Source organism: Heterodontus francisci, chromosome 3 (assembly GCF_036365525.1).
Source record: "Heterodontus francisci isolate sHetFra1 chromosome 3, sHetFra1.hap1, whole genome shotgun sequence".
NCBI lineage: Eukaryota > Metazoa > Chordata > Chondrichthyes > Heterodontiformes > Heterodontidae > Heterodontus > Heterodontus francisci.
Window position 1 is genome coordinate 181,604,742 of NC_090373.1, and position 27,126 is coordinate 181,631,867.

General features: G+C 45.9%; 1 protein-coding gene across 1 annotated transcript; it reads left to right on the forward strand.

The window, feature by feature from the left end:
• The first annotated feature begins 8,443 nt into the window (after window positions 1-8,443).
• LOC137367164 (loricrin-like) lies at window positions 8,444-25,568 on the forward strand. The gene is made up of 4 exons (XM_068028600.1): window positions 8,444-8,511; window positions 23,595-24,570; window positions 24,631-25,209; window positions 25,554-25,568. The coding sequence occupies exons 1-4, from the start codon at window positions 8,444-8,446 to the stop codon at window positions 25,566-25,568; spliced, it is 1,638 nt and encodes a 545-aa protein (XP_067884701.1).
• Window positions 25,569-27,126: the final 1,558 nt, after the last annotated feature.

Below are 27,126 nucleotides of genomic sequence, written 5' to 3' on the forward strand. Positions count from 1 at the left end.
CCATGGCATTGCCCAACTTGGCCTACACTCAGAGTGGCACAGCATGACCGCATCAAAATCCTATCAGCTGAATCGATTGCCCCCACCATCCATAAAACCTTAATGCTCCTGCCCTTTCTGGCACCCGCCCCACACACAGGGTGCCTAGTGTGCCATTGCCCCCTCACAAACACAGAGCGTACACTGTTAACGGAGGGATGGTACACGGTACCTCCCTTCATGCCAGCACAGCTTTCCCTCCAGTAATCCCAGACCGCCTCCCTTTCAGAATGTAGTTAGACCCCTGCATATGCCCCCTCCCTCCTCCGTCCCGTAATGCAGAGTGAGACCCCTGAATGATACAACTTACCTTCGCTGGCGGCAACTTCTGCCTCTGAGGACCCGCCGGCTTTACAGATTGTGAATGGGACAGCACGTGATGGCTGCCCGTTCAGCTAAAAATCCGCAAGTGTCAGTGGAGAGGTGGCGGGCTGCATAACCAGCAAAGGTAAGTATTCCTTACTATATGCTAATCGTGGTACCGCCGTTATGCGGCGGGGGGCCGCACCGAGCTCCTGCCGCCGCTGGTAATATGCGGTGGGCTCTTCTTGATGTTGCGGGTCAAGGTGGGCCTCTCCCCACAGCATTTTACCGACCCCACACAGCGAACCGCAGTGTTGAGGGGCTGGTAAAATCCAGCCCAATGTGTGTGAATCGGGGAGTTAAATTAAAATAAGAAGTTATAAGCTCTTTAGATATAGGTTTATCTTAATAGTGTTTAAGATTTTTTTTAAATAAATAGTTAATTTATTGTTGTCTAAAGTATCTGTTCTACTCTGTTTTATTCCAGGGGTTACTGGAGTATTTAATTTGGCTGTTTTCTGATCGGGTTTTTCTGCGCAAGTTTAATAATATGCTGCAACCTATGGAGTGATGCGACTGAATTGACAGTGTGTTGCTCCCGCTGCGGTCGTAATGAAACCAATGTTCCTAACTGTGTAGTTTACCTTGGTAATGTGCTGCTCTATAATGACATTTAGAAGGAACACTTGAAACAACTGGGGGCTCTGTTTGGAAGGTTGCAATTGGCTGATTTGGTTAACCTTTGTGGAAAAAATAAAAAACCCAGAATGCCAGAATATTCCGATGGAGTTTACTGTTGCAGCCCTATTACTTAAAGATTGTCCACATTTTGGGCAAAAATAATGTTATTGCAGATGCTTTATCCTGAATCTAATTTTGAAAAGATGGTACAAAGCAAATTTGTATTAACTACAGGTAAAGAATGGGGGATGAATGTGAGAATGTGTTTTAAAATGTTTTCAACCTTTTTTATACATTGCAATGAAATGCCTTCAAAAATGGCATTTCATTTCTCCAAGAGTGGAGGTGTTCCGAGGGTTTCCATTTTTTGTTAAAACCTGAGAATCTATATTTTAAAAGCTGCAAATGATTCCATGGATGCTGGAACCTTGAAGAAGCTGAACTTTGGGTGTTATTCTTAAAAGAAGTTACCAGAAGGTTTGGACTGAATGGAAATAAGTTTTACTGGAAATAACCTGTTTGCAAAGAACCCAGCAGGGGGTTGTGTTCTAACCTGAAGGGACAGATGTTTACAAGGAAATATCAATGTCACAACATTGCTGATGCAGAATTTTAGTTTCATTTTGAACTATTGAAAAGTCAGTTGGTGTTTGCCAGAGTCAGTTGGAGCTTGCTTATTGACCTACCAGGAGAACTGAAGATCCAGCCAGCCCACCTTTCTCTTGATAAGCAAATCCTGTATCAAGTGTGTTTCCTGTTGCCACCTGTATTTGAAGAAATCCTGCATGTTTGCAGAAACCTTGTATCTTTGAATGAACTTTGCATCGAATGTGTGAGAATTGAAACATTTGCTGCTGCACACCTGATGTAAGCGGCACAGTGGCGCAGTGGTTAGCACCGCAGCCTCACAGCTCCAGGGACCCGGGTTCGATTCTGGGTACTGCCTGTGTGGAGTTTGCAAGTTCTCCCTGTGTCTGCGTGGGTTTTCTCCGGGTGCTCCGGTTTCCTCCCACAAGCCAAAAGACTTGCAGGTTGGTAGGTAAATTGGCCATTATAAATTGTCACTAGTATAGGTAGGTGGTAGGGAAATACAGGGACAGGTGGGGATGTTTGGTAGGAATATGGGATTAGTGTAGGATTAGTATAAATGGGTGGTTGATGGTCGGCACAGACTCGGTGGGCCGAAGGGCCTGTTTCAGTGCTGTATCTCTAATCTAATCTAATCTAAGACCTATGTGAAATCTTCTGTGCTGAATCTCTTTGAAAGCCTACCCAAATGAACCATCAGCATTGCCTGGAAAGAACTGCTCCAGGAAGATTCCTAGTGGCAGCTGTCTGTTCACCTTTGAGACACCTCACCAAAACAAAGGACTTTCTTTCATGCCTTCTTTTAAGCTTAAGTGGGTTCTTTTTATTCCTTCTATTTCTTTGTAACAGCTTAAAGAAAAATGCCTTTTTTTCCCCGGTTAACTGTTTGTGTATCTGTGTGTGCGTGAGGGCTAGGATAAATAAGGGGCTTTAATACTTCTACTTGTGTGTATGTTTTACTTCATTATTGTTTAAGACTTGGTTTATAATAAATGGATAATTTTGTTGTTTATTAAAGAAACCTGGTTGGTGTGGTTTATTCTTTGGGGGGGGGGGAGTGGTTGGTGGGGAAAGTAGAGTATATGATTGATTGTTTCGGTAAGTGGGAAAATTTAAATATATGATGTGACCTGTGGAGAAGTGGGACTGAGAAATGCACTCCTCCCACCTCGGTCATAACAATCTGGATAAATTCGAGAGACTTTCCTAGGTCTGGGTCAGCTGTGCAGTCTAAAGAGAGAGAGAGAGAGGCCAGTGGGCTGTTTTCTGGAGAGACAGCTGCTCTCAGATCACCAATACAGCAAAAGGCCTCTATGATTTGAGCCCAGTTTGAAGTTTCGAGGTTTGCAGAGAAAAAAAGACCAACGGGATCACTAGTGATTGCCTTATTAATGGAAGAGCATTCGAATGTGCTCAGAAGAAGTGAGCAAAGAGGACTGTGAGAAGGACACTGGGAGATTCAACCCATTGAAGCTGGTAAGAGTTTGGGACTTTGAACCGCAAGGATATCTTTTCGCTGAGAACACTGTAATGTAAAAATCTGTTGTGGGGTTTTCAAGTGTGTTAATAAGTTAATGGGAAATACCTTTCTCTGTAATGTAGTCTATTAGCTACCTACTAAGTGCTGTTTCGTTAATGTTGATTTTTAGTTTACTTATTAGAATATTAGAATTCTTAAAATGTGAAATATTGTCATGTAATTCTTTAATTGGTCTCAGAAATTCATATCTCCTGTTTTAAAGTTGGTGGTCTCTACTGAGAATGACTAGAAATAACTTGGAATTGTTTTGAAGGTGCTTCCATTATTAAAATGTTTTGAGGACATGTTTAAATGACTGTGAGGAGATGCTGGACTTGTTTTTTTAAAGGGTCACTGGAAGGACATTTGGGACTTTGTTTAAAAACAAACACTTACTGGAAGAGGTAATGAAGTTAAAGCAACATAAGAGGTCTTGTTGGCTATTGGAGTTGTTTACAGAGAAGTCACATGTCTAAGTTTATGGTGGTCAGGAGTTTTGGGCTTTCTGACTTGGGGTGTGGCCTGTTTGAATGTTCAGTTGGGATTGCAGCCTGCTGAGAGAAGCAACCAACTCATCTTGTTCCACCTCTTCGAGAAACCCTGTGAATCCAGTGTGATAGCTGAAACCCCGGATGCTGTCATTCTCCAGAAACACCTGCCAGACTAATCCTCGATGTCGCCTTAAAAGAACTGCTCCAGAAAGATCCCAGTGACAGCCGCCTCTGTGTACCTGTGGACCAAAAGGCCATCTGGAACATTCCATCTTGTCAAGAAAACCCAAAATGCCAAATGAGAAATATTAATTTCATCGGTTGAAAACTTACATTAGACTTTTATTGGGAAAAATCCGACAGTTAACGTTTAAAAAATTAGCAGCCAAGATGACCACTGCAATTTGTATCTGAAATACCAGGAGACTGAACTGAAGACAAAAGTCTAACAAGAAGCCCAGCCAGAACAATGCTTTGACTAACTAAGTAGATTATGCAATTCATCCTCATTAGCAGGACAGTCAAAGCTATCTTGAGGCATTCATAAGTGAAGACGTCCCTTCTGACAACCCCACCGAACAGAGGTTTGGGGTTTTAGACTTTGAGCCTCATTAAAAATAAAGGGGATTGAGAGAACCATGTGACCATCCATCCATCCCTGAAAAAACTGGGAGTTTTCTAACACTCACAGAAGACAAGCAGTAACTGCGTGGGCAGCAGCAGAGAAGGCTGAGTGCTTTCATTTTTCTCTCCCTCTCCAGAAAACACGAAGTTTACAAACCATCTGCGACTGTGGACCCTCCAAGCCTACAGACTGCTACAGCCAGAGACCAGGGGAAGAGAGCCACCTACCAGTCGGCCTTCAAGAAAACTCTGAGCAAAGCAGGCCCACCACAAAGTGCACTTTGACCAGCTGAGGACTTCAAGAATACAGCTTCAGCTGGAGGACTACCGGAGCATCCACTTCACAGCCTGTGTATTTAAGTTCCATTTATTCTGGACTTTAATCCAACCACCAAATCTGTTTTTCCCTTTGTAATCCATTTGTGTGTGTGTATGATTCTCATGTGAATGTGTGCGTGAATGTACAGCGTATTTTTTATTATTTTGAATTGGGGTTAGATTGTTAAGTATAATAAACTTATGTCTTTCTTGTTTAAACTTAAGAAAACCTGTCCGATTGGTTCTTTCAAGATTTTCTTCTTTCTTCTTTGGTCTCCTTGTCTCGAGAGACAATGGGTAAGCACCTAGAGGTGGTCAGTAGTTTGTGGAGCAGTGCTAGGAGTGGCTATAAAGGCCAATTCTAGAGTGACAGACTCTTCCACAGGCGCTGCAGATAAAATTGGTTGTCGGGACTGTTACACAGTTGGCTTTCTCCTTCTGCTTCTGTCTTTTGTCCTGCCAACTGCTAAGTCTCTTCAACTTGCCACTCTTTAGCCCTGCCTTTATGGCTGTCCGCCAGCTCTGGCGATCACTGGCAACTGACTCCCATGACTTGTGGTCAATGTCACAGGACTTCATGTCACGTTTGCAGACGTTTTAAAGCAGAGACATGGACGGCCGGTGGGTCTGACACCAGTGACGAGCTCGCTGTACAATGTGTCCTTGGGGATCCTGTCATCTTCTATGCAGCTCACATGGCCAAGCCACCTCAAGTGCCACTGGCTCAATAGGGTGTATATGCTGGGGATGTTGGCCGCCTCGAGGACTTCTGCGTTGGAGATACGGTCCTGCCACCTGATGCCAAGGATTCTCCAGAGGCAGTGAAGATGGAATGAGTTGAGACGTCACTCTTGGCTGACGTTCGTTGTCCAGGTCTCGTTGCCATAGAGCAAGGTACTGAGGACACAGGCTTGAAACACTCGAACTTTTGTGTTCCGTGTCAGTGCGTCATTTTTCCACACCCTCTTGGCCAGTCTGGACATAGCAGCGGACGCCTTTCCCATGTGCTTGTGATTTCTGCATCGAGAGACAGGTTACTGGTAATGGTTGAACCTAGGTAGGTGAACTCTTGAACCACTTCCAGAGTGTGGTCGCCGATATTGATGGATGGAGCATTTCTGACGTCCTGTCCCATGATGTTCATTTTTTTGAGGCTGATGGTTAGGCCAAATTCATTGCAGGCAGCCGCAATCCTGTCGATGAGTCTCTGCAGACACTCTTCAGTGTGAGATGTTAATGCAGCATCGTCAGCAAAGAGGAGTTCCCTGATGAAGACCTTCCGTACTTTGGTCTTCGCTCTAAGACAGGCAAGGTTGAACAACTTGCCATCTGATCTTGTGTGGAGGAAAATTCCTTCTTCTAGAAGATCAAGATCACAGTAAAGGAAAAAGGTAAAACACTCATGGAGGTGGTAAGAAAAACCAGTGTTTAAAAGAAATGAACCCTGCTGTGGTCAAATAAGAGGAAGGGCAAGAGGGGAGCCTGAGACCCCCTGCCTCCTCACCTGGCTGTAACAATATCTTATCCATAAATACTCGGCCAAAGTTTTTTTGTCTTTTTTGTAAAGTTGATCTCCGCAGAGAAAGTTTCTTAATTTTTTTCCTTAACTGGAGTGTGTGCGCGCATGGGTTATTTTAGAAGGGTATATATTTATACTTTCATATTTCAAACTGTGTGTTAATGTTTTGCTTCTTTATTGAATTAGTGTTGTTTTATAATAAATTAATAATTTTGTTGTTTATTAAAGAAACTTGGTTCGCGGATTTTATTCTGAAACTAAAATAGATAAAGTAGACAATTAGCCATATCGGTAACTGGATAAAACATATAAATATAGGGTGTGACCCATGGAGAAGTGGAACTAGAGAAAGACAGTGCATTTCTCCAGCCTCGGTTGTAACAGAATACAGAGTAAAATTTCAAAATTTGCCAATGATATCAAATTGAAGGTGTGGCAAAGTGAGGATGATACTAATCGACTGCAACAGGACATAGATAGGCAAGCATAAAGGCCTGCTACCCGACCCGAACCCGATGGGACCCGACAACATGTGTTGGGTCTGGGTCGGGTGGATCTTGCAGGTCTGGCTTTCGGGCTTGGGTCGGGTCGGGCCGGGTCCAGGTCGGACACACACAGCAAGTATTGCATTTTGCTCTGCTGGTAAGTGTTAAAAGTTGAAAAGCCTACCTGAGCTGGGAGTCCGGGACGTCAAGGAGGGAAACTCTTGAGTCTGCACAGTGAGCGAGTGAGCATCTCTATGACATCACGCTCATGCTGCAGCTTCCCCCAGATTCGGAATCGAAAGGTAGGTAAAGGGAACATTCCGGTGGTCGGGTCAGGCTCGGGTCGGGTCGGACGCAGGAAAAAATGGAGGGACTCGGGCCGGGTCGGGCTCGGGTCCAATGCAGTTCTGTCGGATTCGGGTTGTTTTTTTTCCCCCTGACCTAAGCAGGCCTTTAGGCTAGCAGAATAGGCAGACAAGTGGCAGATGGAATTTAATACAGAGAAGTGTGAGGTGATGCATTTTGGCAGAAAGGATAGGGAGAGCAATATAGAATTAATGGCACAGTTCTAAAGAGTGTGCAGGGACAGAGGGACCTGGGGGTTCATGTGCATCGATCTTTGAAGGTGGCAGGAGATATTGAGAGAGTAATTAGCAAAGCAGATGGGATCTTGGACTTCATAAATAAAGGTATTGAGTACAAAAGCAGGGATGTTATGCTGAACCTTTATACAGCATTGGTTGGACCACAACTAGCGTCCAGTTCTAGCCACCACGTCTTAGGAAGGATGTGAGGGTCCTTGAGAGGGTGCAGAGGAGATTTACCAGAATGGTTCCAGGGATGAGGGGTTTTAGCTACAAGGTTAGGTTGGAGAAGCTGGGATTGTTCTTCTTGGAGCAAAATAATCATCATAGATTCAGAGAAATTTACAGCACAGAAGAGGGCATTCTGCTGTCTTGTCCATGCCAGCCAACAAGTAGCCATCCAGCCTAATCCCATTTTCCAACTCTTGGTCCATAGTCTTGGAGGTTACAGCACTTCAAGTGCATATCCAAATGCTTTTCAAATGTTAAGACGGCTTCTGCGTTTACCACCCTTTCAGGCAGTGAGTTCCAGATGCCCACTATCCTCTGGGTGAAAACATTTCTTCTCGAACCCCTTCTAAACCTTTTTTTTCTTCATTCATGGGATGTGGGCGTCGCTGGCTAGGCCAGCATTTATTGCCCATCCCTAATTTCCCTTGAGAAAGTGGTGGTGAACTGCCTTCTTGAACCACTGCAGTCCATGTGGGGTAAGTACACCCACAGTGCTGTTAGGAAGGGAGTTCCAGGATTTTGACCCAGCAACAGTGAAAGAACAGTGAAATACTTCCAAGTCAGGATGGTGTGTGGCTTGGAGGGGAACTTGCAGGTGGTGGTGTTCCCATACATCTGTTGCCCTTGTCCTTCTAGGTGGTAGAGGTCGTGGGTTTGGAAGGTGCTTTCTTATCTCTTCCCCTAAATCTAAGCCCCTGGTTACAGACTCCTCAACCAGGATGAATAGGGCCTTCCTATCCACTATATCCAGACCCCACTTCTTTTACGTTTCCCCTCAGCCTCCTCTGCTCGGAAGAAAACATCCCTAGTCTATCCAATCTTTCCTCAAAACCAAAGTTCTTTAGTCCAGACAACATGTGAGATGAACTTTTTTACGCAGTGAGTGTTAATAACCAGGAACCCACTGCCTACGAGGGTGGTGAAAGCGAAGACAATGAATGATGTTAGAAGGAAATTGAATTGGCATTTGAAGAAAATCAACTTGCAGACCTATAGAGATAGAGTGGCAAATGGGCTGATTGGATTGCAGTACAGACAGCTGGCATGGATTCAGTGGTCAAATGGACTCCTTCCGTGCCACCATGACCCTAAGAGAGAAAACGTTAGTTTTTATAGACACAGTTGGAAGGTATGAGGGAAGATGTTAGTTTCTATGGAGACGGTTAGATGGTGTGAGGGAGGATGTTAGTTTCTATGGAGACAGTTAGATGGTATGAGGGAGGATGTTAGTTTCTATGGAGATGGTTAGATGGTGTGAGGAAGGATGTTAGTTTCTATGGAGACGGTTAGATGGTTTGAGGGAGGATGTTAGTTTCTATGGAGATGGTTAGATGGTGTGAGGGAGGATGTTAGTTTCTATGGAGACGGTTAGATGGTGTGAGGGAGGATGTTAGTTTCTATGGAGACAGTTAGATGGTGTGAGGGAGGATGTTAGTTTCTATGGAGACAGTTAGATGGTGTGAGGGAGGATGTTAGTTTCTATGGAGATGGTTAGATGGTGTGAGGGAGGATGTTAGTTTGCATGGAGACGGTTAGATGGTGTGAGGGAGGATGTTAGTTTCTATGGAGACAGTTAGATGGTGTGAGGGAGGATGTTAGTTTCTATGGAGACAGTTAGATGGTGTGAGGGAGGATGTTAGTTTCTATGGAGACGGTTAGATGGTGTGAGGGAGGATGTTAGTTTCTATGGAGACAGTTAGATGGTGTGAGGGAGGATGTTAGTTTCTATGGAGACAGTTAGATGGTGTGAGGGAGGATGTTAGTTTCTATGGAGATGGTAAGATGGTTTGAGGGAGGATGTTAGTTTCTATGGAGATGGTTAGATGGTTTGAGGGAGGATGTTAGTTTCTATGGAGACAGTTAGATGGTGTGAGGGAGGATGTTAGTTTCTATGGAGATGGTTAGATGGTGTGAGGGAGGATGTTAGTTTCTATGGAGACAGTTAGATGGTGTGAGGGAGGATGTTAGTTTCTATGGAGACAGTTAGATGGTGTGAGGGAGGATGTTAGTTTCTATGGAGATGGTTAGATGGTGTGAGGGAGGATGTTAGTTTCTATGGAGACAGTTAGATGGTGTGAGGGAGGATGTTAGTTTCTATGGAGACGGTTAGATGGTGTGAGGGAGGATGTTTGTTTGCATGGAAGTGGTTTGATGGTGCGGAAAAGGATGTTAGTTTCTATGGAGACGCATAGAATCAGAGAATATTTAAGGCTCTGAAAGAGGCCACATGGCCCGTCGTGTCTGTGCCGGTCGAAAAACGATCCAGCTATTTCCATCTTCCAGCATTTTGTCTGTAGCCCTGCAGATTAAGGCACTTGAGATGCATATCCAGATTCCTTTTAAATGAGTTGAGGGTTTCTGCCTCAACCATCCTTTCAGGCAGTGAGTTCCAGACCATCACCACCACTGGGTGAAAAAGTTTCTCCTCATCTCCCCCATAATTTTTCTACCAATCACTTTCAATCTATGTCCCCTAGTCACTGACCTCTCTGTTAAGGTAAATAGATCCTTCATCTCCCCTCTATTCAGGCCCCTCAAAATGTTGTACATTTCAATCAGATCTCCCCTCAGCCTTCTCTGTTCCAAGGAGAACAACCCCAGCCTATCCAATCTTTCCTCATAGCTGCATTTTTCCAGTCCTGGCAACATCCTCGTAAATCTCCTCTGTACCCTCTCTAGTGCAATTACATCCTTTCTGTAATGAGGTGACCAGAACTGGACACGGTACTCAAGTTGTGGCCTAACCAATGAATTATACCGTTCCAGCATAACCTCCCTGTTCTTACATTCCATACCTCAGCTAATAAAAGAAAGGATTCCATATGCCTTTTCAACCACCTTATCGGTAGTGTCCTGCTATCTTCAGGGATCTGTGGACATTCACTCCAAAGTCCCTCACTTCCTCTACACCTCTCAGTATTTTCCCATTAATTGTGTATTCCTTTGCCTTGTTTGACCTACCCAAATACATCACCTCACACTTCTCCAGGTTGAATTCCATTTGCCACTTTTCTGCCCACCTGACCAGACCATCAATATTTTCCTGCAGCCTACAGCTATCCTCCTCACTATCTACCACACGGCCTATCTTTGTGTTGTTTGCAAACTACTTATTCATGCCCCCTACATTTATGTCCAAATTGTTAATATATACCACAAAAAGCAGGGACCAAATACTGTGCCCTGCAGAACATCATTGGAAACAGCCCCCTAGTCGCTAAAACAACCATTAACAATTACCCTTTGCTTCCTGCCACTGAGCCAATTTTGTATCTACCTTGCTGCATTTTCCTGGATCCCATGGGATTTTAATTTTATTAACCAGTCTGCCATGTAAGACCTTGTCAAAAGCCTTGCTAAAATCCATGTAGACCACATCACCTGCACCACCCTCATCAATCTTCCTTGTTAATTCTTCAAAAATTTCGATCAAGTTGGTCAAACAAGATCTTCCCTTAAATCCGTGCTGACTATCAAAGAGTTGTAGAGTCATAGAGTTATACAGCACAGTTACAGGCCCTTCGGCCCATTGTGCCTGTATTAATCCTGTCCCTCAGAATTTTTTCCAATAGTTTCCCTACCACTGATGTTAGACTCACTGGCCTGTAATTACCTCGTTTATCCCGACGACCCTTCTTGAATAATTGTACCACATTCGCTGGCCTCCAATCTTCTGGTACCTCTCCTGTGTCCAGAGAGGATTTGAAAATTTGTGTCAGAGTCCCTGCAATCTCCTCCTTTGCCTCACATAACAGCCTGGGATACATCTCATCTGGCCTGGGGATTTATCCACTTTTAAGCCCGCTAAAACAGCTAATATTTCCTCCCTTTCAATGCTAATATGTTCAAGTATATCACAAACCCCCTCCCTGATCTCTACATCGTCCTTCTCCATAGTGAACACAGATGAAAAGCAATCATTTAAAACCTCACCTATGTCCTCCGGTTCCACATACAGTTTGCCACTTTGGTCTCTAATGGGTCCTACTCTTTCCCCTCAATATACTTATAAAACGCCTTAGGATTTTCCTTTATCTAGCCCATCAATGTTTTTTCATGTCCTCTTTTTACTCTCCTAATTACTTTTTTTAAGTACCCCCCTACACTTTCTATACTCCTCTAGTGCCTCTGCTGTTTTCAAAGCTCTGAATCTGCCATAAGCCTCCTTTTCTTCCCTGATCCAATCCTCTATATCCCTTGACATCCAGGGTTCCCTGGACTTGTTGGTCCTACCCTTCACCTTAACGGGTACATGTTGGCTCTGAACTCTCACTATTTCTTCTTTGAATGACTCCCACTGGTCTGATGTAGACTTTCCTACAAGTAGCTGCTCCCAGTCCACTTTGGCCAGATCCTGTTTAATCATATTAAAATCGGCCTTCCCCCAATCCAGTACCTTTATTTCCAGCCCATCTTTGTCCTTTTCCATAACTACCTTAAATCTTAGAGTTATGGTCACTATCCCCGAAATGTTCCCCCAGTGACACTTCTACCACTTGTCCGGCTTCATTCACAGAATCACAGAATAATACAGCGCAGAAGAGGCCCTTCGGTCCATCGAGTCTGCACCGATGCATTAAAGACACCTGACCTGTCTACCTAATTCCATTTGTCAGCACTTGGCCCATAGCTGTGAATGTTATGACATGCCAAGTGCTCATCCAGGTACTTTATAAAGGATGTGAGGCAACCCGCCTCTACCACCCTCCCAGGCAGTACATTCCAGACTGTCACCACCCTCTGGGTAAAAAAGTTCTTCCTCAAATCCCCCTTAAACCTCCTGTCATTCACCTTAAACTTGTGTCTCCTAGTAACTGACCCTTCAACTAAGGGAAACACCTGCTCCCTATCCACCCTGTCCATGCCCCTCATAATCTTGTACACCTCAATCAGGTCACCCCTCAGTCTTCTCTGCTCCAGCAAAAACAACCCAAGTCTATCCAACCTCTCTTCATAGCTTAAATGTTCCATCCCAGGCACCATCCTGGTGAATTGCCTCTGCATCCCCTCCAGTGCAATCACATCCTTCCTATAATGTGGCGACCAGAATTGCACACAGTACTCCAGCTGTGGCCTTACCAAAGTTCTGTACAACTCCAACATGACCTCCCTGCTTTTGTAATCTATGCATCGACTGATAAAAGCAAGTGTCCCAAATGCCTTTTTCACCACCCTATTAACCTGCCCTTCTGCCTTCAGGGATCTATGGACAAACACGCCAAGGTCCCTTTGTTCCTCGGAACTTCCCAGTGTCAGGCCATTCATTGAATACTTCCATGTCACATTACTCCTTCCAAACTGTATCACCTCACACTTTTCAGGGTTAAATTCCATCTGCCACTTTTCTGCCCATTTGACCATCCCGTCTATATCTTCCTGTAACCCAAGACACTCAACCTCACTGTTAACCACTCGCCAATCTTTGTGTCATCCGCGAACTTACTGATCCTACCCCCACATAGTCATCTATGTCATTTATATAAATGACATACGATAGGGGACCCAGCACAGACCCCTGTGGTACGCCACTGGACACTGGCTTCCAGTCACTAAAACAGCCATCTGTCATCACTCTGTCTCCTACAGCTAAGCCAATTTTGAATCCACCTTATCAAGTTACCCTGTATTCCATGTGCATTTGCTTTCTTGATAAATCTCCCATGTGGGACCTTGTCAAAGGTCCAGGTGGCCAGAGAGGAATTAAAAATTTGGGTAAGAGCCCCTGTAATCTGCACCCTCGCCTCCCACAGCATCCTGGGACACAAATCGTCCGGACCTGGAGATTTGTCCACTTTTAAGCCTGCCAAAACCTCCAATACCTTGTCATTCCCTGTGACAATTTGCTCAAGAACCTCACAGTCTCTCTCTCCAAGTTCCATATCTACTTCCTCATTCTCTTGGGTGAAGACAGATGTGAAGTATTCATTCAACACCCTCCCAATGTCCTCTGGCTCCACCCACAGATTTCCCCCTTGGTCCCTAATGGGCCTGGTTATCCTCTTCCCATTGATATACTTATAGAATATCTTGGGATTTTCCCTACTTTTACCAGCCAAAGCTTTCTCATGTCCCCTCTTTGCCCTAATTGCTTTCTTAAGCTCCATCCTACACTTCCTGTACTCCACTAATGCTTCCATTGATTTGCTCTCTTTGTATTTGCTAAAAGCCTCTCTTTTCCTTCTCATCGTACCTGAATGTTTCTGGTCATCCATGGTTCTCTGGGCTTGTTGCTCCCACCTATTACCCTAGAGGGAACATGTTGGGACTATACCCCCCCCCCCCATTTCCTTTTTGAATGTCCCCCACTGCTCTTCTGTAGATTTCCCGACAAGTAACTCTTTCCAGTCTACCTTGGCCAGATCCTGCCTTATTTTACTAAAATTCGCTCTCCCCCAATCCAAACCTTTTTTAGCAACTTGTCTATTTCTTTCTCCATAACAAGATTAAATTGTACTATGTTGTGGTTGCTATCACCAAAATGCACCCCCACCAACACATCAACCACCTGTCCGGCTTCATTCCCCAGAATTAAGTCCAACACTGCACCCTCCCTTGTTGGATCCTCTACATATTGAGCTAAAAAGTTCTCCTGTGTACATTTTAAGAACTCCACTTCATCTAAGCCCTTAACACGATGACTACCCAATTAATGTTGGGAAAGTTGAAATCACCTAATATAATTACCCTATTATTACTTTTTACACATCTCTGCGAATTGCGCACATATTTGCTCCTCAATTTCCCACTGACTATCTGGAGGTCTGTAATAAACACCTAGCAATGTGGCTGTCCCTTTTTTATTCCTAAACTCTACCCATAAAGCTTCATTTGATGCCCCCTCCAAGATATCATCTCTCCTTACTGCAGTAACTGACTCCTTAACTAATATTGCAATGCCCCCTCCTCTTTTACCCCCTCCTCTGTCTCGCCTGAAGATTCTATATCCTGGGATATTGAGCTGCCAATCCTGCCCCTCCCTCAACCATGTCTCCGTGATGGGTACTATTTCACAATTCCATGTGTCAATCCTTGTCCTTAACTCATCCGTTTTACCTGTAATACTCCTGGCATTAAAGTAGAGGCCATCCATCCTGGTCTTACTCCCTTGAAACTTACTTCCACTGTTTTCCCTCTGACTGGGTTTGCTTTCCTGTGTTTAGCTGTGTCCCTATTCTGTTAGGAGTCTGCGTCCCCGCCCCCTGACAAATTAGTTTAAACTCCTCCCAACAGCACTAGCAAACCCACCAGCAAGGATGTTAGTCCCCCTCTGGTTCAGATGTAGACTGTCCCACTTGTACAGGTCCCATCTTCCCCAGAAACGGTTCCAGTGGTCCAGGAATCTAAAACCCTCCCCCCTGCACCAACTCTTAAGACACGCATTCATTTGTGCTATTCTCCTATTTCTATACTCGCCAGCATGTGGCACTGGGAGTAATCCAGAGATTACAACCCGAGAGGTCCTGCTTTTTAGTCTGCTGCCTAACTCCCTGAATTCTTGCTGCAAGACCTCATCTCTCTTTCTACCTATGTCATTGGTACCAACGTGTACCATGACTTCTGCCTTATCACCCTCCCCCTTCAGGATGCCCTGCAGCCGTTCAGTGACATCCCGGACCCTGGAACCAGGGAGGCAACACACCATCCTGGAGTCACGTTGACGGCCACAGTAGCGCCTATCTGTTCTCCTGACTATAGAATCCCCTATTACTATTGCTTTTCCTCTCTTTCCCCCTTCCTGTACAGACAGGTTGCTTGCAGTGCCAGAAGCTTGGCTCTGTCCACACTGCCTGGAGGAACCAGCCTCATCAGTCTCCAAAATAGAATACCCATTTACAAGCGGGACCCCAGGGGACTCCTGAACTACCTGCCTGATTCTCTTGGACTGCCTGGTGGTCACCCATTCCCTTCCTTCCTCAAGTCCCTTCAGCTGCGGTGTGACCACCTCTCTAAACGTGCTATCCACAATGCTCTCAGACTCACGGATGCTCCACAGTGTTTCCAGCAGCCGTTCCAACTCTAAAACCTGAGCTTCCAGGAGCTGCAGCTGGACACACTTCCTGCACACATGCAGGTCCCGGGGACTGGAAATGTTCTCGGATTCCCACATGTAGCAAGAGGAGCAAACCATGGCTTTAAGCTCTTCTGACATGACTAAACCCTTTAAATTTAAATCTTTAGAAGACTAATATAATAAGAAAATCGACTACGTCTTGCTAAAACAATGACTTACAATTCAATCCAGTTTGAAAAATACCCACCAGGACTAACTCACCAGTCAGCTGTGCTCTTTGGAAACTCTCAGCTCCCCTCACGCTCTTTGAGGACAGGTAGGAAATGAAAGGAGCTTCTCGCTCCCCCCTCACCGAACTCCCTCAGTCACAAAACTCCCACTTTAGCACTCTAATTCAACCCAAGTCAGCACTCCAATGCAAACAAAGTCAGCACTGTAAGATGGCCCACTTTTATACTGTCTGACTCTAGCCCCTGAAAACTGGTTTAAGCCAATTAACTAATTAACAAGGTGCAGCTGCAAGCAGAGCCTGAGTGAACTCTGTTTAAAGCTGGTCTAGAACTCACCTTCTCCAACCCTAACAGCAACTGTTAAGTTAATTTGCTACTTAAAAGAAAGACTGGACTTTAGATACAACTAATCCTTAATCACCCTCAGTCACAAAACTCACACTTCAGCACTCTAATGCAACCCAACCCAAGTTTGCACTCCAGTGCAAACAAACATTCATTCCCTAGGATTAGGTGCAGTATTGCCCCTTCTCTTGCAGGACTTTCTACGTACTGGCTCAAAAAGCTCTCCTGTATGCATTTTAAGAATTCTGCCCCCTTTAAGCCTTTTGCACTAAAACTATTCCGGTTGATATTGGGAAAGTTGAAATCCTCGACTATGATTACCCTATTATTTTTACACCTCTCTGAGATTTGCCTACATATCTGCTCCTCTATCTCTCCCTGACCGTTTGGAGGCCTGTAGTACACTTCCAGCCAAGTGATTGCCCCTTTTTTATTTTTAAGTTCTACCCACATGGCCTCATTTGAGGAACCTTCAAAGATATCATCCCTCCTTACTGCAGTCAACAGTGCAATGCCACCTCCTTTTTTGCCCCCTCCCCTGTCACGCCTGAAGATTCTGTACCCTGGAATATTGAGCTGCCAGTCCTGCCCCTCCCTCAACCATGTCTCTGTGATAGCAATAATATCATAATGCCATGTGCTAATCAATTCTTCTGCCTTATTAGTAAGACTCCTTGCATTAAAATAGATGCAATCCAGCCTTGCATTTTTCACTTGCGCCTTAACAGGTCTATATTTTCTCTGCCTTCCAGACTGACTCAGTTCCTCTTCTATATTTGACTGTGCATCACCCCCTACTGTACCTCCACTCTGTATCCCATCCCCCTGCCAAATTAGTTTAACCGCCACCCGCAAACCCCCCGCCCCCCCCAACAGCACTAGCAAACCGCCCAGCAAGGATGTTGATCCCGTTCCGTTTCAGGTGTAACCCACCCAACTTGTACAGGTCCCACCTTTGCCAGAAACAGACCCAGTGATCCAGGAAACTAAAGCCCTGCCTCCTGAACCACCTCCTCGCATTCATCTGCTCTATCCTCCTATTCCTATACTCACTAGTACATGGCACCAGGAGTAATCCAGAGATTACAACCTTTGAGGTCCTGCTTTTTAATCTGTTACCTAGTCCCTAAATTCTTGTTGCAGGACCTCATCCCTCTTTCTATCTATGTGGTTGGTACCAATATGTAGCGCAACTCTGACTGTTCACCCTCCCCTTCAGAATGTCCTGCAGCCGCTCCGAGACATCCTCGACCCTAGCACCAGGGAGGCAACATACCATACTGGAGTCTCATTTGCGGCCACAGAAACGCTTGTCTGTTCCACTTATAATTGAATCTCCTATCAATTATAGCCATATCAATTATATGGCTCTCCCACTCTTTTTCATCCCCTCCTGTGCAGCAGAGCCATCCTTGATTTCCCACATAGCGCAGGATGAGCATGCCACAGGGCTGCGCTCTCCTGCCTTGACTTAGCCTTAGATTAAGCTCCTTTGTTATTCCCTTTAATTTTCTTTTCTTTTCTTTTGGGCCTCCTTATCTCGAGAGACAATGGATACGCGCCTGGAGGTGGTCAGTGGTTTTTAATTTAGAGTACTAATTATGCTATGGACCTTATTCCACTCCAAACATTACCCACTACAATCTAAAATCCCTATCTTAACTTTTACTTCAGCTATTGAAAGTAGTAAAATAGGATAGAAATTCTCGCCTGTTCCTACTTCCCAATCAGCTGCCTCGCCTTGCAATTCGCCACTTTCTGAACTGTGACGTCAGTCGTGGAATTCTCTCACTGTCCCTGTGAGAGTGTGTGAGAGTATGCCTCTTAAGCCGCTGGAACTCCCACTCACCGATGCCTGTCTCCTCGCAGCTCCGCCCTGGTCTCGCTCTTTCCCTGGCCTCTCGCAGCTTCCCTATCCTTGATTAACCTTTTCCTTTCTAAGTGACAGTTTATCCAGTCTCTCAGAATAGATTCCAATAATTTGTCCACTACGGTTAGACTGACTGGCCTGTAATTATTCAGTCTATCCCTCGCTCCCTTTTTAAACAGAGGTACAACGTTAGCAGTTCTCCAATCCTCCTTAGATGGCATGGGGGAGGATGTTGGTTTCTTTGGAGACAGTTACGAACATATGAATTAGGAGCAGGAGTAGGTCACTCGGTCATTCGAGCCTGCTCCGCCATTCAATAATTTCATGACTGAACTGATTACTCCACATTTCCACCTACCCCCGATAACCTTTCACCCCCTTGCTTATCAAGAATCTATCTACCTCTGCCTTAAAAATATTCAAAGACTCTGCTTCCACCACCTTTTGAGGAAGAGAATTCCAAAGACTCATGAACCTCTGAGAGAAAAAATGTCTCCTCATCTCTGTCTTAAATGGGCGACCCCTTATTTTTAAACAGTGACCCCTAGTTCTAGATTCTCCCACAAGGGGAAACCTCCTTTCCACATCCACCCTGTCAAGACCCCTCAGGATCTTATATGTTTCAATCAAATCACCTCTTACTCTTCTAAATTCCAATGGATACAAGCCTAGCCTGCCCAATCTTTTCTCGTAAGACAGCCCACCCATTCCAGGTATTAGTCTAGTAAAGCTTCTCTGTACTGCCTCCAACCCATTTACATCCTTCTTTAAAGAAGGAGACCAGTACTCCAGATGTGGTCTCACCAATGACCTGTCTAACTGAAGCTACTGAAACTCCCGACATTTGCATTCAATTCCCTTCGCGATAAACAATTACATTCTGTTAGCTTTCCTAATTATGTGCTGTACCTGCATACTAGTCTTTTGTGATTCATGTACTAGGACACCCAGATCCCTCTGCATCTCAGAGCTCTGCAATCTCTCACCATTTAGATAATATGCTTTTTTTTCTTCCTGCCAAGGTGGACAATTTCATACTTTCCCACATCATACTCCATTTGCCAGGTCTTTGCCCACTCACTTAACCTATCTATATCCCTTTTGTGGCCCCCTTATGTCCTCTGTACAAGGTACTTTCCTACCTATATTTGTGTCATCAGCAAATTTAGCAACCATACCTTCGGTTTCCTACATCTAAGTCATTTATATAAATTGTAAATTGTTGAGGCACAAGCACTGATCCCTGTGGCACACCACTCATTACATCTTACCAACTAGAAAATGACCCATTTATGCCTACTTACTCTCTGTTTCCTGTTATCTAGCCAATCTTCTATCCATGCCAATGTGTTACCCCCTACACCATGAGCTTTTATTTTCTGCAATAACCTTTGATGTGGCACCTTATCAAATGCCTTCTGGAAATCTAAGTACAGTACATCCACCACTTTTCCTTTTTCCACAGCACATGTAACTCCCTCAAAGAACTCCAATAAATTGGTGAAACATGATTTCCCATTCACAAAACCATGTTGACTCTGCCTGATTACCTTGAATTTTTCTAAATGCCCTCCTATAACATCTTTAATAATAGCTTCTAACATTTTCCCTAAGACTGATGTTAAGTTAACTGACCTGTAGTTTCCTGCTTTCTGTCTCTCTCCCTTTTTGAATAAAGGAGTTACATTCACTATTTTCCAATCTAACAGAACCTTCCCCAAACCTAGGGAATTTTGGAAAATTAAAACTAATGCATCATCTAACTCACTAGCCACTTCTTTTAACACCCTAGGATGAAGTCCATCAGGACCCGAAGACTTGTCAGCCCACAGCTCCAACAATTTGTTCAGTACCACTTCCCTGGTGATTGTAATTTTCTTGAGTTCTTCCCTCCCTTCCATTTCCTGACTTACAGCTACTACTGGGATGTTACTTGTATCCTCAATAGTGAAGACCGATGCAAAATATCTGTTCAAGTTATCTGCCATCTCCTTATTATCCATTATTAATTCCCTAGACTCACTTTCTATAGGACCTACATTCACTTTGTTAACTCTTTTCTTTTAAAATATCGTTAGAAATTCTTACTATCTGTCTTTAAATTTCTAGCAAGCTTTCCCCCATACTCTAATTTGCCTTCCTTATCAATCTTTAAGTCATTTTTTGCTGTTTTTTATATTCTGTCCAATGTTCTGACCTACCTCCCATCTTTGCACAATTTCAGGCTTTTTCATTAAGTTTGATACTATCTATAACTGTTTTAGTTAACCACGGATGGCGGGTCCCACCAGTGGAATTTTTAATTCTCGTTGAAATGTATCTATTCTGTGTATTAGATTTATAGAGGCTTAGAGTTTTACAGCATAGAAACAGGCCCTTCGGCCCAACGCGCCTGCGCCGACCATCAAGCACCCGTTCAAAACTAATCCCACTTCCCCGCAGTTGGCCCGTAGCCTTGTATGCTCTGACGTTTCAAGTGCTCATCTAAATACTTCTTAAATGTCACGAGTGTTCCTGCCTCTACCATCCCTTCAGGCAGTGTGTTCCGGATTCCAACCATCCTCTGGGAGAATTTTGTTTTCCTAAACACACCTCTAAACCTCCTGCCCCTTACCTTAAATCTATGGCCCTTAGTTATTGACCCCTCCGCTAAGGAAAAAAGTTTCTTCCTATCTATTCTATCAATGCCCCTCATAATTTTGTATACCTCAATCAGGACTCCCATCAGCCTTCTCCGCTCCAAGGAAAACAACCCTAGCCTATCCAGTCTTTCTTCGTAGTTGAAATGCTCAGTCCAGGAAACATCTGGTGAATCTCCTCTGCACCCTCTCCAGTGCAATCATGTCCTTCCCTTAGTCTGGTGACCAGAACTGTACACAGTACTCCAGCTATCCCCTTAAATGTCTGTTAGATGGTTTGAGGGAGGATGTTTGTTTCTATGGAGACGGTTAGATGGTGTGAGGGAGGATGTTAGTTTCTAAGGAGACGGTTAGATGGTGTGAGGGAGGATGTTGGTTTCTCTGGAGATGGTTAGATGGTGTGAGGGAGGATGTGAGTTTCTATGGAGACGGTTAGATGGTGTGAAGGAGGATGTTAGTTTCTATGGAGACGGTTAGATGGTTTGAGGGAGGATGTTAGTTTCTACGGAGAAGGTTAGATGGTGTGAGGGAGGATGTTAGTTTCTATGGAGACGGTTAGATGGTGAGAGGGAGGATGTTAGTTTCTACGGAGAAGGTTAGATGGTGTGAGGGAGGATGTTAGTTTCTATGGAGACGGTTAGATGGTGAGAGGGAGGATGTTAGTTTCTACGGAGAAGGTTAGATGGTGTGAGGGAGGATGTTAGTTTCTATGGAGACAGTTAGATGGTTTGAGGGAGGATGTTTGTTTCTCTGGAGATGGTTAGATGGTACGAGGGAGGATGTTAGTTTCTATGGAGACGGTTAGATGGTTTGAGGGAGCATGTTTGTTTCTCTGGAGATGGTTAGATGGTACGAGGGAGGATGTTAGTTTCTATGGAGATGGTTAGATGGTGTGAGGGAAGATGTTGGTTTCTCTGGAGATGGTTAGATGGTGTGAGGGAAGATGTTGGTTTCCATGGAGACGGTTAGATGGTGTGAGGGAAGATGTTGGTTTCTATGGAGACGGTTAGATGGTGCGAGGGAGGATGTTAGTTTCGATGGAGACGGTTAGATGGTTTGAGGGAGGATGTTAGTTTCTGTGGAGATGGTTAGATGGTTTGAGGGAGGATGTTTGTTTCTCTGGAGATAGTTAGATGGTGTGAGGGAGGATGTTGGTTTCTATGGAGACGATTAGATGGTGTGAGCGAAGATGTTGGTTTCTATGGAGACGGTTAGATGGTGTGAGCGAAGATGTTGGTTTCTATGGGGACGGTTAGATGGTGTGAGCGAAGATGTTGGTTTCTATGGAGACGGTTAGATGGTGTGAGGGAAGATGTTTGTTTCTATGGAGACGGTTAGATGGTGTGAGGGAAGATGTTGGTTTCTAATGAGATGGTTAGATGGTGTGAGGGAAGATGTTGGTTTCTAATGAGATGGTTAGATGGTTTGAGGGAGGATGTTAATTTCTATGGAGACGGTTAGATGGTGTGAGGGAGGATGTTAGTTTCTATGGAGATGGTAAGATGGTGTGAGAGAGGATGTTAGTTTCTATGGAGACGGTTAGATGGTTTGAGGGAGGATGTTAGTTTCTATGGAGACGGTTAGATGGTGTGAGGGAGGATGTTAGTTTCTATGGAAACGGTTAGATGGTGTGAGGGAAGATGTTGGTTTCTAATGAGACGGTTAGATGGTGTGAGGGAAGATGTTGGTTTCTATGGAGACTTTTAGATGGTGTGAGGGAGGATGTTGGTTTCTATGGAGACTTTTAGATGGTGTGAGGGAGGATGTTGGTTTCTATGGAGACAGTTAGATGGTGTGAGGGATGGTGTTGGTTTCTATGGAGACAGTTAGATGGTGTGTGGGAAGATGTTGGTTTCTATGGAAACTTTTAGATGGTGTGAGGGAGGATGTTGGTTTCTCTGGAGATGGTTAGATGGTGTGAGGGAAGATGTTGGTTTCCATGGAGACGGTTAGATGGTGTGAGGGAAGATGTTGGTTTCTATGGAGACGGTTAGATGGTGCGAGGGAGGATGTTAGTTTCGATGGAGACGGTTAGATGGTTTGAGGGAGGATGTTAGTTTCTGTGGAGATGGTTAGATGGTTTGAGGGAGGATGTTTGTTTCTCTGGAGATAGTTAGATGGTGTGAGGGAGGATGTTGGTTTCTATGGAGACGATTAGATGGTGTGAGCGAAGATGTTGGTTTCTATGGAGACGGTTAGATGGTGTGAGCGAAGATGTTGGTTTCTATGGGGACGGTTAGATGGTGTGAGCGAAGATGTTGGTTTCTATGGAGACGGTTAGATGGTGTGAGGGAAGATGTTTGTTTCTATGGAGACGGTTAGATGGTGTGAGGGAAGATGTTGGTTTCTAATGAGATGGTTAGATGGTGTGAGGGAAGATGTTGGTTTCTAATGAGATGGTTAGATGGTTTGAGGGAGGATGTTAATTTCTATGGAGACGGTTAGATGGTGTGAGGGAGGATGTTAGTTTCTATGGAGATGGTAAGATGGTGTGAGAGAGGATGTTAGTTTCTATGGAGACGGTTAGATGGTTTGAGGGAGGATGTTAGTTTCTATGGAGACGGTTAGATGGTGTGAGGGAGGATGTTAGTTTCTATGGAAACGGTTAGATGGTGTGAGGGAAGATGTTGGTTTCTAATGAGACAGTTAGATGGTGTGAGGGATGGTGTTGGTTTCTATGGAGACAGTTAGATGGTGTGAGGGAAGATGTTGGTTTCTAATGAGACAGTTAGATGGTGTGAGGGAAGATGTTGGTTTCTATGGAGACTTTTAGATGGTGTGAGGGAGGATGTTGGTTTCTATGGAGACTTTTAGATGGTGTGAGGGAGGATGTTGGTTTCTATGGAGACAGTTAGATGGTGTGAGGGATGGTGTTGGTTTCTATGGAGACAGTTAGATGGTGTGTGGGAAGATGTTGGTTTCTATGGAAACTTTTAGATGGTGTGAGGGAGGATGTTGGTTTCTATGGAGACTTTTAGATGGTGTGAGGGAGGATGTTGGTTTCTATGGAGACAGTTAGATGGTGTGAGGGATGGTGTTGGTTTCTATGGAGACGGTTAGATGGTGTGAGCGAAGATGTTGGTTTCTGTGGAGCGCCTCCGCATGTGGACTTCACAGTTGTCTCGGTTTGACGGCGCTGAAGCTGTCAGTCACAGACCGGGGACGGAGCTCAGGGGAGGAGCTGTCAGTCTGGCGGGAGCGGAGCTCCGCACTGGAGCTGTCAGTCACAGGCGGGGCCGGAGCACATGGGTGGAACTGTCACTCAGGCGGGGACGGTGATCAGCAGCGGAACTGTCTGTCAGTTCGGAGCGGAGCTGCCAGTCACAGGCGGGGGCGGAGCTCAGCACTGGAGCTGTCAGTCACGGGCGGGGGCGGAGCTCAGCACAGGAGCTGCCAGTCACAGGCGGGGGCGGAGCTCAGCAGCGGAGCTGTCAGTCACCGGGGGCGGAGCTCAGCAGCGGAGCTGTCAGTCGCTGGGGGCGGAGCTCAGCAGCGGGGCTGTCAGTCATCGGGGCGGAGCTCAGCAGCGGAGCTGTCAGTCACTGGGGGCGGAGCTCAGCAGCGAAGCTGTCAGTCATCGGGGCGGAGCTCAGCAGCGAAGCTGTCAGTCACTGGGGGCGGAGCTCAGCAGTGGAGCTGTCTGTCACCGGGGACGGGGCTCAGGGGTGGAGCTGTCTGTCACCAGGGGCGGAGCTCAGCTGCGGAGCTGTCAGTCACCGGGGGCGGGGCTCAGGGGTGGAGCTGTCAGTCACCGCGGGCGGAGCTCAGCAGCGGAGCTGTCAGTCACCGGGGGCGGAGCTCAGCAGCGGAGCTGTCAGTCACCGGGGGCGGAGCTCAGCAGCGGAGCTGTCAGTCACCGGGGGCGGAGCTCAGCAGCGGAGCTGTCAGTCACCGGGGGCGGAGCTCAGCAGCCGAGCTGTCAGTCACCGGGGGCGGAGCTCAGCAGCAGAACTGTCAGTCACCGGGGGCGGAGCTCAGCAGCAGAGCTGTCAGTCACCGGGGGCGGAGCTTAGCAGCAGAGCTGTCAGTCACCGGGGGCGGAGCTCAGCAGCAGAACTGTCAGTCACCGGGGGCGGAGCTCAGCAGCAGAGCTGTCAGTCACCGGGGGCGGAGCTCAACAGCAGAGCTGTCAGTCACCGGGGGCGGAGCTTAGCAGCAGAACTGTCAGTCACCGGGGGCGGAGCTCAGCAGCAGAGCTGTCAGTCACCGGGGGCGGAGCTCAGCAGCAGAGCTGTCAGTCACCGGGGGCGGAGCTCAGCAGCAGAACTGTCAGTCACCGGGGGCGGAGCTCAGCAGCAGAGCTGTCAGTCACCGGGGGTGGAGCACAGCAGCAGAGCTGTCAGTCACCGGGGGCGGAGCTCAGCAGCAGAACTGTCAGTCACCGGGGGCGGAGCTCAGCAGCAGAACTGTCAGTCACCGGGGGCGGAGCTCAGCAGCTGAGCTGTCAGTCACCGGGGGCGGAGCTCAGCAGCTGAGCTGTCAGTCACCGGGGGCGGAGCTCAGCAGCAGAGCTGTCAGTCACCGGGGGCGGAGCTCAGCAGCTGAGCTGTCAGTCACCGGGGGCGGAGCTCAGCAGCTGAGCTGTCAGTCACCGGGGGCGGAGCTCAGCAGCAGAGCTGTCAGTCACCGGGGGCGGAGCTCAGCAGCTGAGCTGTCAGTCACCGGGGGTGGAGCTCAGCAGCAGAACTGTCAGTCAGAGCACCGTCCACCTCGAAACTCCCGGCTCATGCAGGTATGCTGAGGAAAGCAAGATTGCTCCAAGAAAGGGACCTACAATAAAAAAGGCTTTAGGACAAACATTTCTTTTTCAATAAAGGAGAAAAATAATCTGATTTTTAACTGTAATATTATTTGTTTAGAAATGCATGTAATACATGAATTTGAGAGTCCATTCATAATAAACATGATAGCTTTCCGTGTTTAGGAACTCAACGGGCAGCAAAGCTTCGGAAAGAGAGGACGTGAGCACAACTAAAGGTTCGGAATTTTCTGTTTCCTAATGGGTGAGGTTGGCCATTTAATAAACAAGGAAGGGGCTTCGTGCTGTTCTATTTTTATGATATTTTTGCTTTGCAGGTTGTTACATTCTGATGCTCGCTGCTGCTGAAACATGTATCATGGGACGTCTGCTGGCAGCCAAGTCACAATCTGGAACTCGCCGGCATCTTCCATCAGTGGCTTTGATTCTGTTCGCTGAAGTCTTGTTTTGTGTTTGCACTACGGACCAGATTTCGGGTAAGTTCCCCTTTGCCTAACTGAGCGGTAGTTTGCAATGTATAGGGGCAAATGTGGTTTGTTCACTATTTGCAACGTAAGACGTATAAATAGAAATGGTTCTAAAGTTATTTTTAAAACTCCGTTTTCATTTTTTTTATTCATGCAATGTGAGCATTGCTGGTCAGGCCAGCATTTATTGCCCATCCCCAATTCTTTGAGAAGGTGATGGTGAGCTGCCTTCTTGAACCGCTGCAGTCCATGTGGGGTAAGTATACCCAAAGTGCTGTTAGTGAGGGATTTCCAGGATTTTGATCCAACAACAGTGAAGGAACGGCGATATAGTTCCAAGTCAGGTGCTGAAGTTCCTTTGCATATGCTGCCCTTGTTCTTCCAGGTGGTAGAGGTCATGGGTTTGGAAGGTGCTGTTGAAGGAGGCTTGGCAAGTTTTTTTTATTTTTTCATGGGATGTGGGCGTTGCTGGCTAGGCCAGCATTTATTGCCCATCCCTAAATCGCCCCTGAGAAGGTGATGGTGAGCTGCCTTCTTGAGCCACTGCAGTCCATCTGGTGCTGTTAGGAAGGGAGATCCAGGATTTTGATCCAGCAAAAATGAAGGAATGGTGATATCGTTCCAAGTCAGGGTTGAGTGTGACTTGGTGGGGAACTTGCAGGTGGTCGTGTTCCCATGCATCTGCTGTCCTTGTCCTTCTAGGTGGTGGAAGGTGCTGTCGAAGGAGGCATGGTGAGTTCCTGCAGTGCATCGTATAGATGGTACACACTGCTGTCACTGTGCATTGGTGTTGGAGGGAGTAAATGTTGAAGGTGGTGGATGTGGTGCCAATCAAACGGGTTGCTTTGTCCTGGCTGCTGTCGAGCTTATTGAGTGTTGTTGTCACACTTATCCAGGCAAGTGGAGAGTATTGCATCACACTCTTGACTTGTGCCTTGTAGATGGCTTTGGGGAGACAGGAGATGAGTTACGACAGAATTCCCAGCCTCTGACCTGCTCTTGTAGCCACAGTATTTATATGGCTGGTACTTTAGGTTTCTGGTTAATGTCAAGGGCAGACACTGTCACCTCACCTCTTGAGTTCAGTTCTTTAGTCCAAGTTTGGACCAAAGCTGTAATGAGGTCTGAAGCCAAGTGACCCTGGTGGAACTCAAACTGAGCATCGGTGAGCTTGCAATTGCTGAGTAAGTGCCGCTTGATGGCATTGTCAGTGACACCTTCTATCAGTTTTCTGATAATCGAGAGTAGACTGATGGAGTGGTAATTGGCCAGGTTGGATTTGTCCTGTTTTTTTCAGGATAGGACATACCTGGGCAATTTTCCAAACTGCTGGGTAAATACCAGTGTTGTAGCCGTACTGGAAAAGCTTGGCTAGGAGCACGGTTAGCTCTGGAGCACATATCTTCAGTACTACTTTAATAAA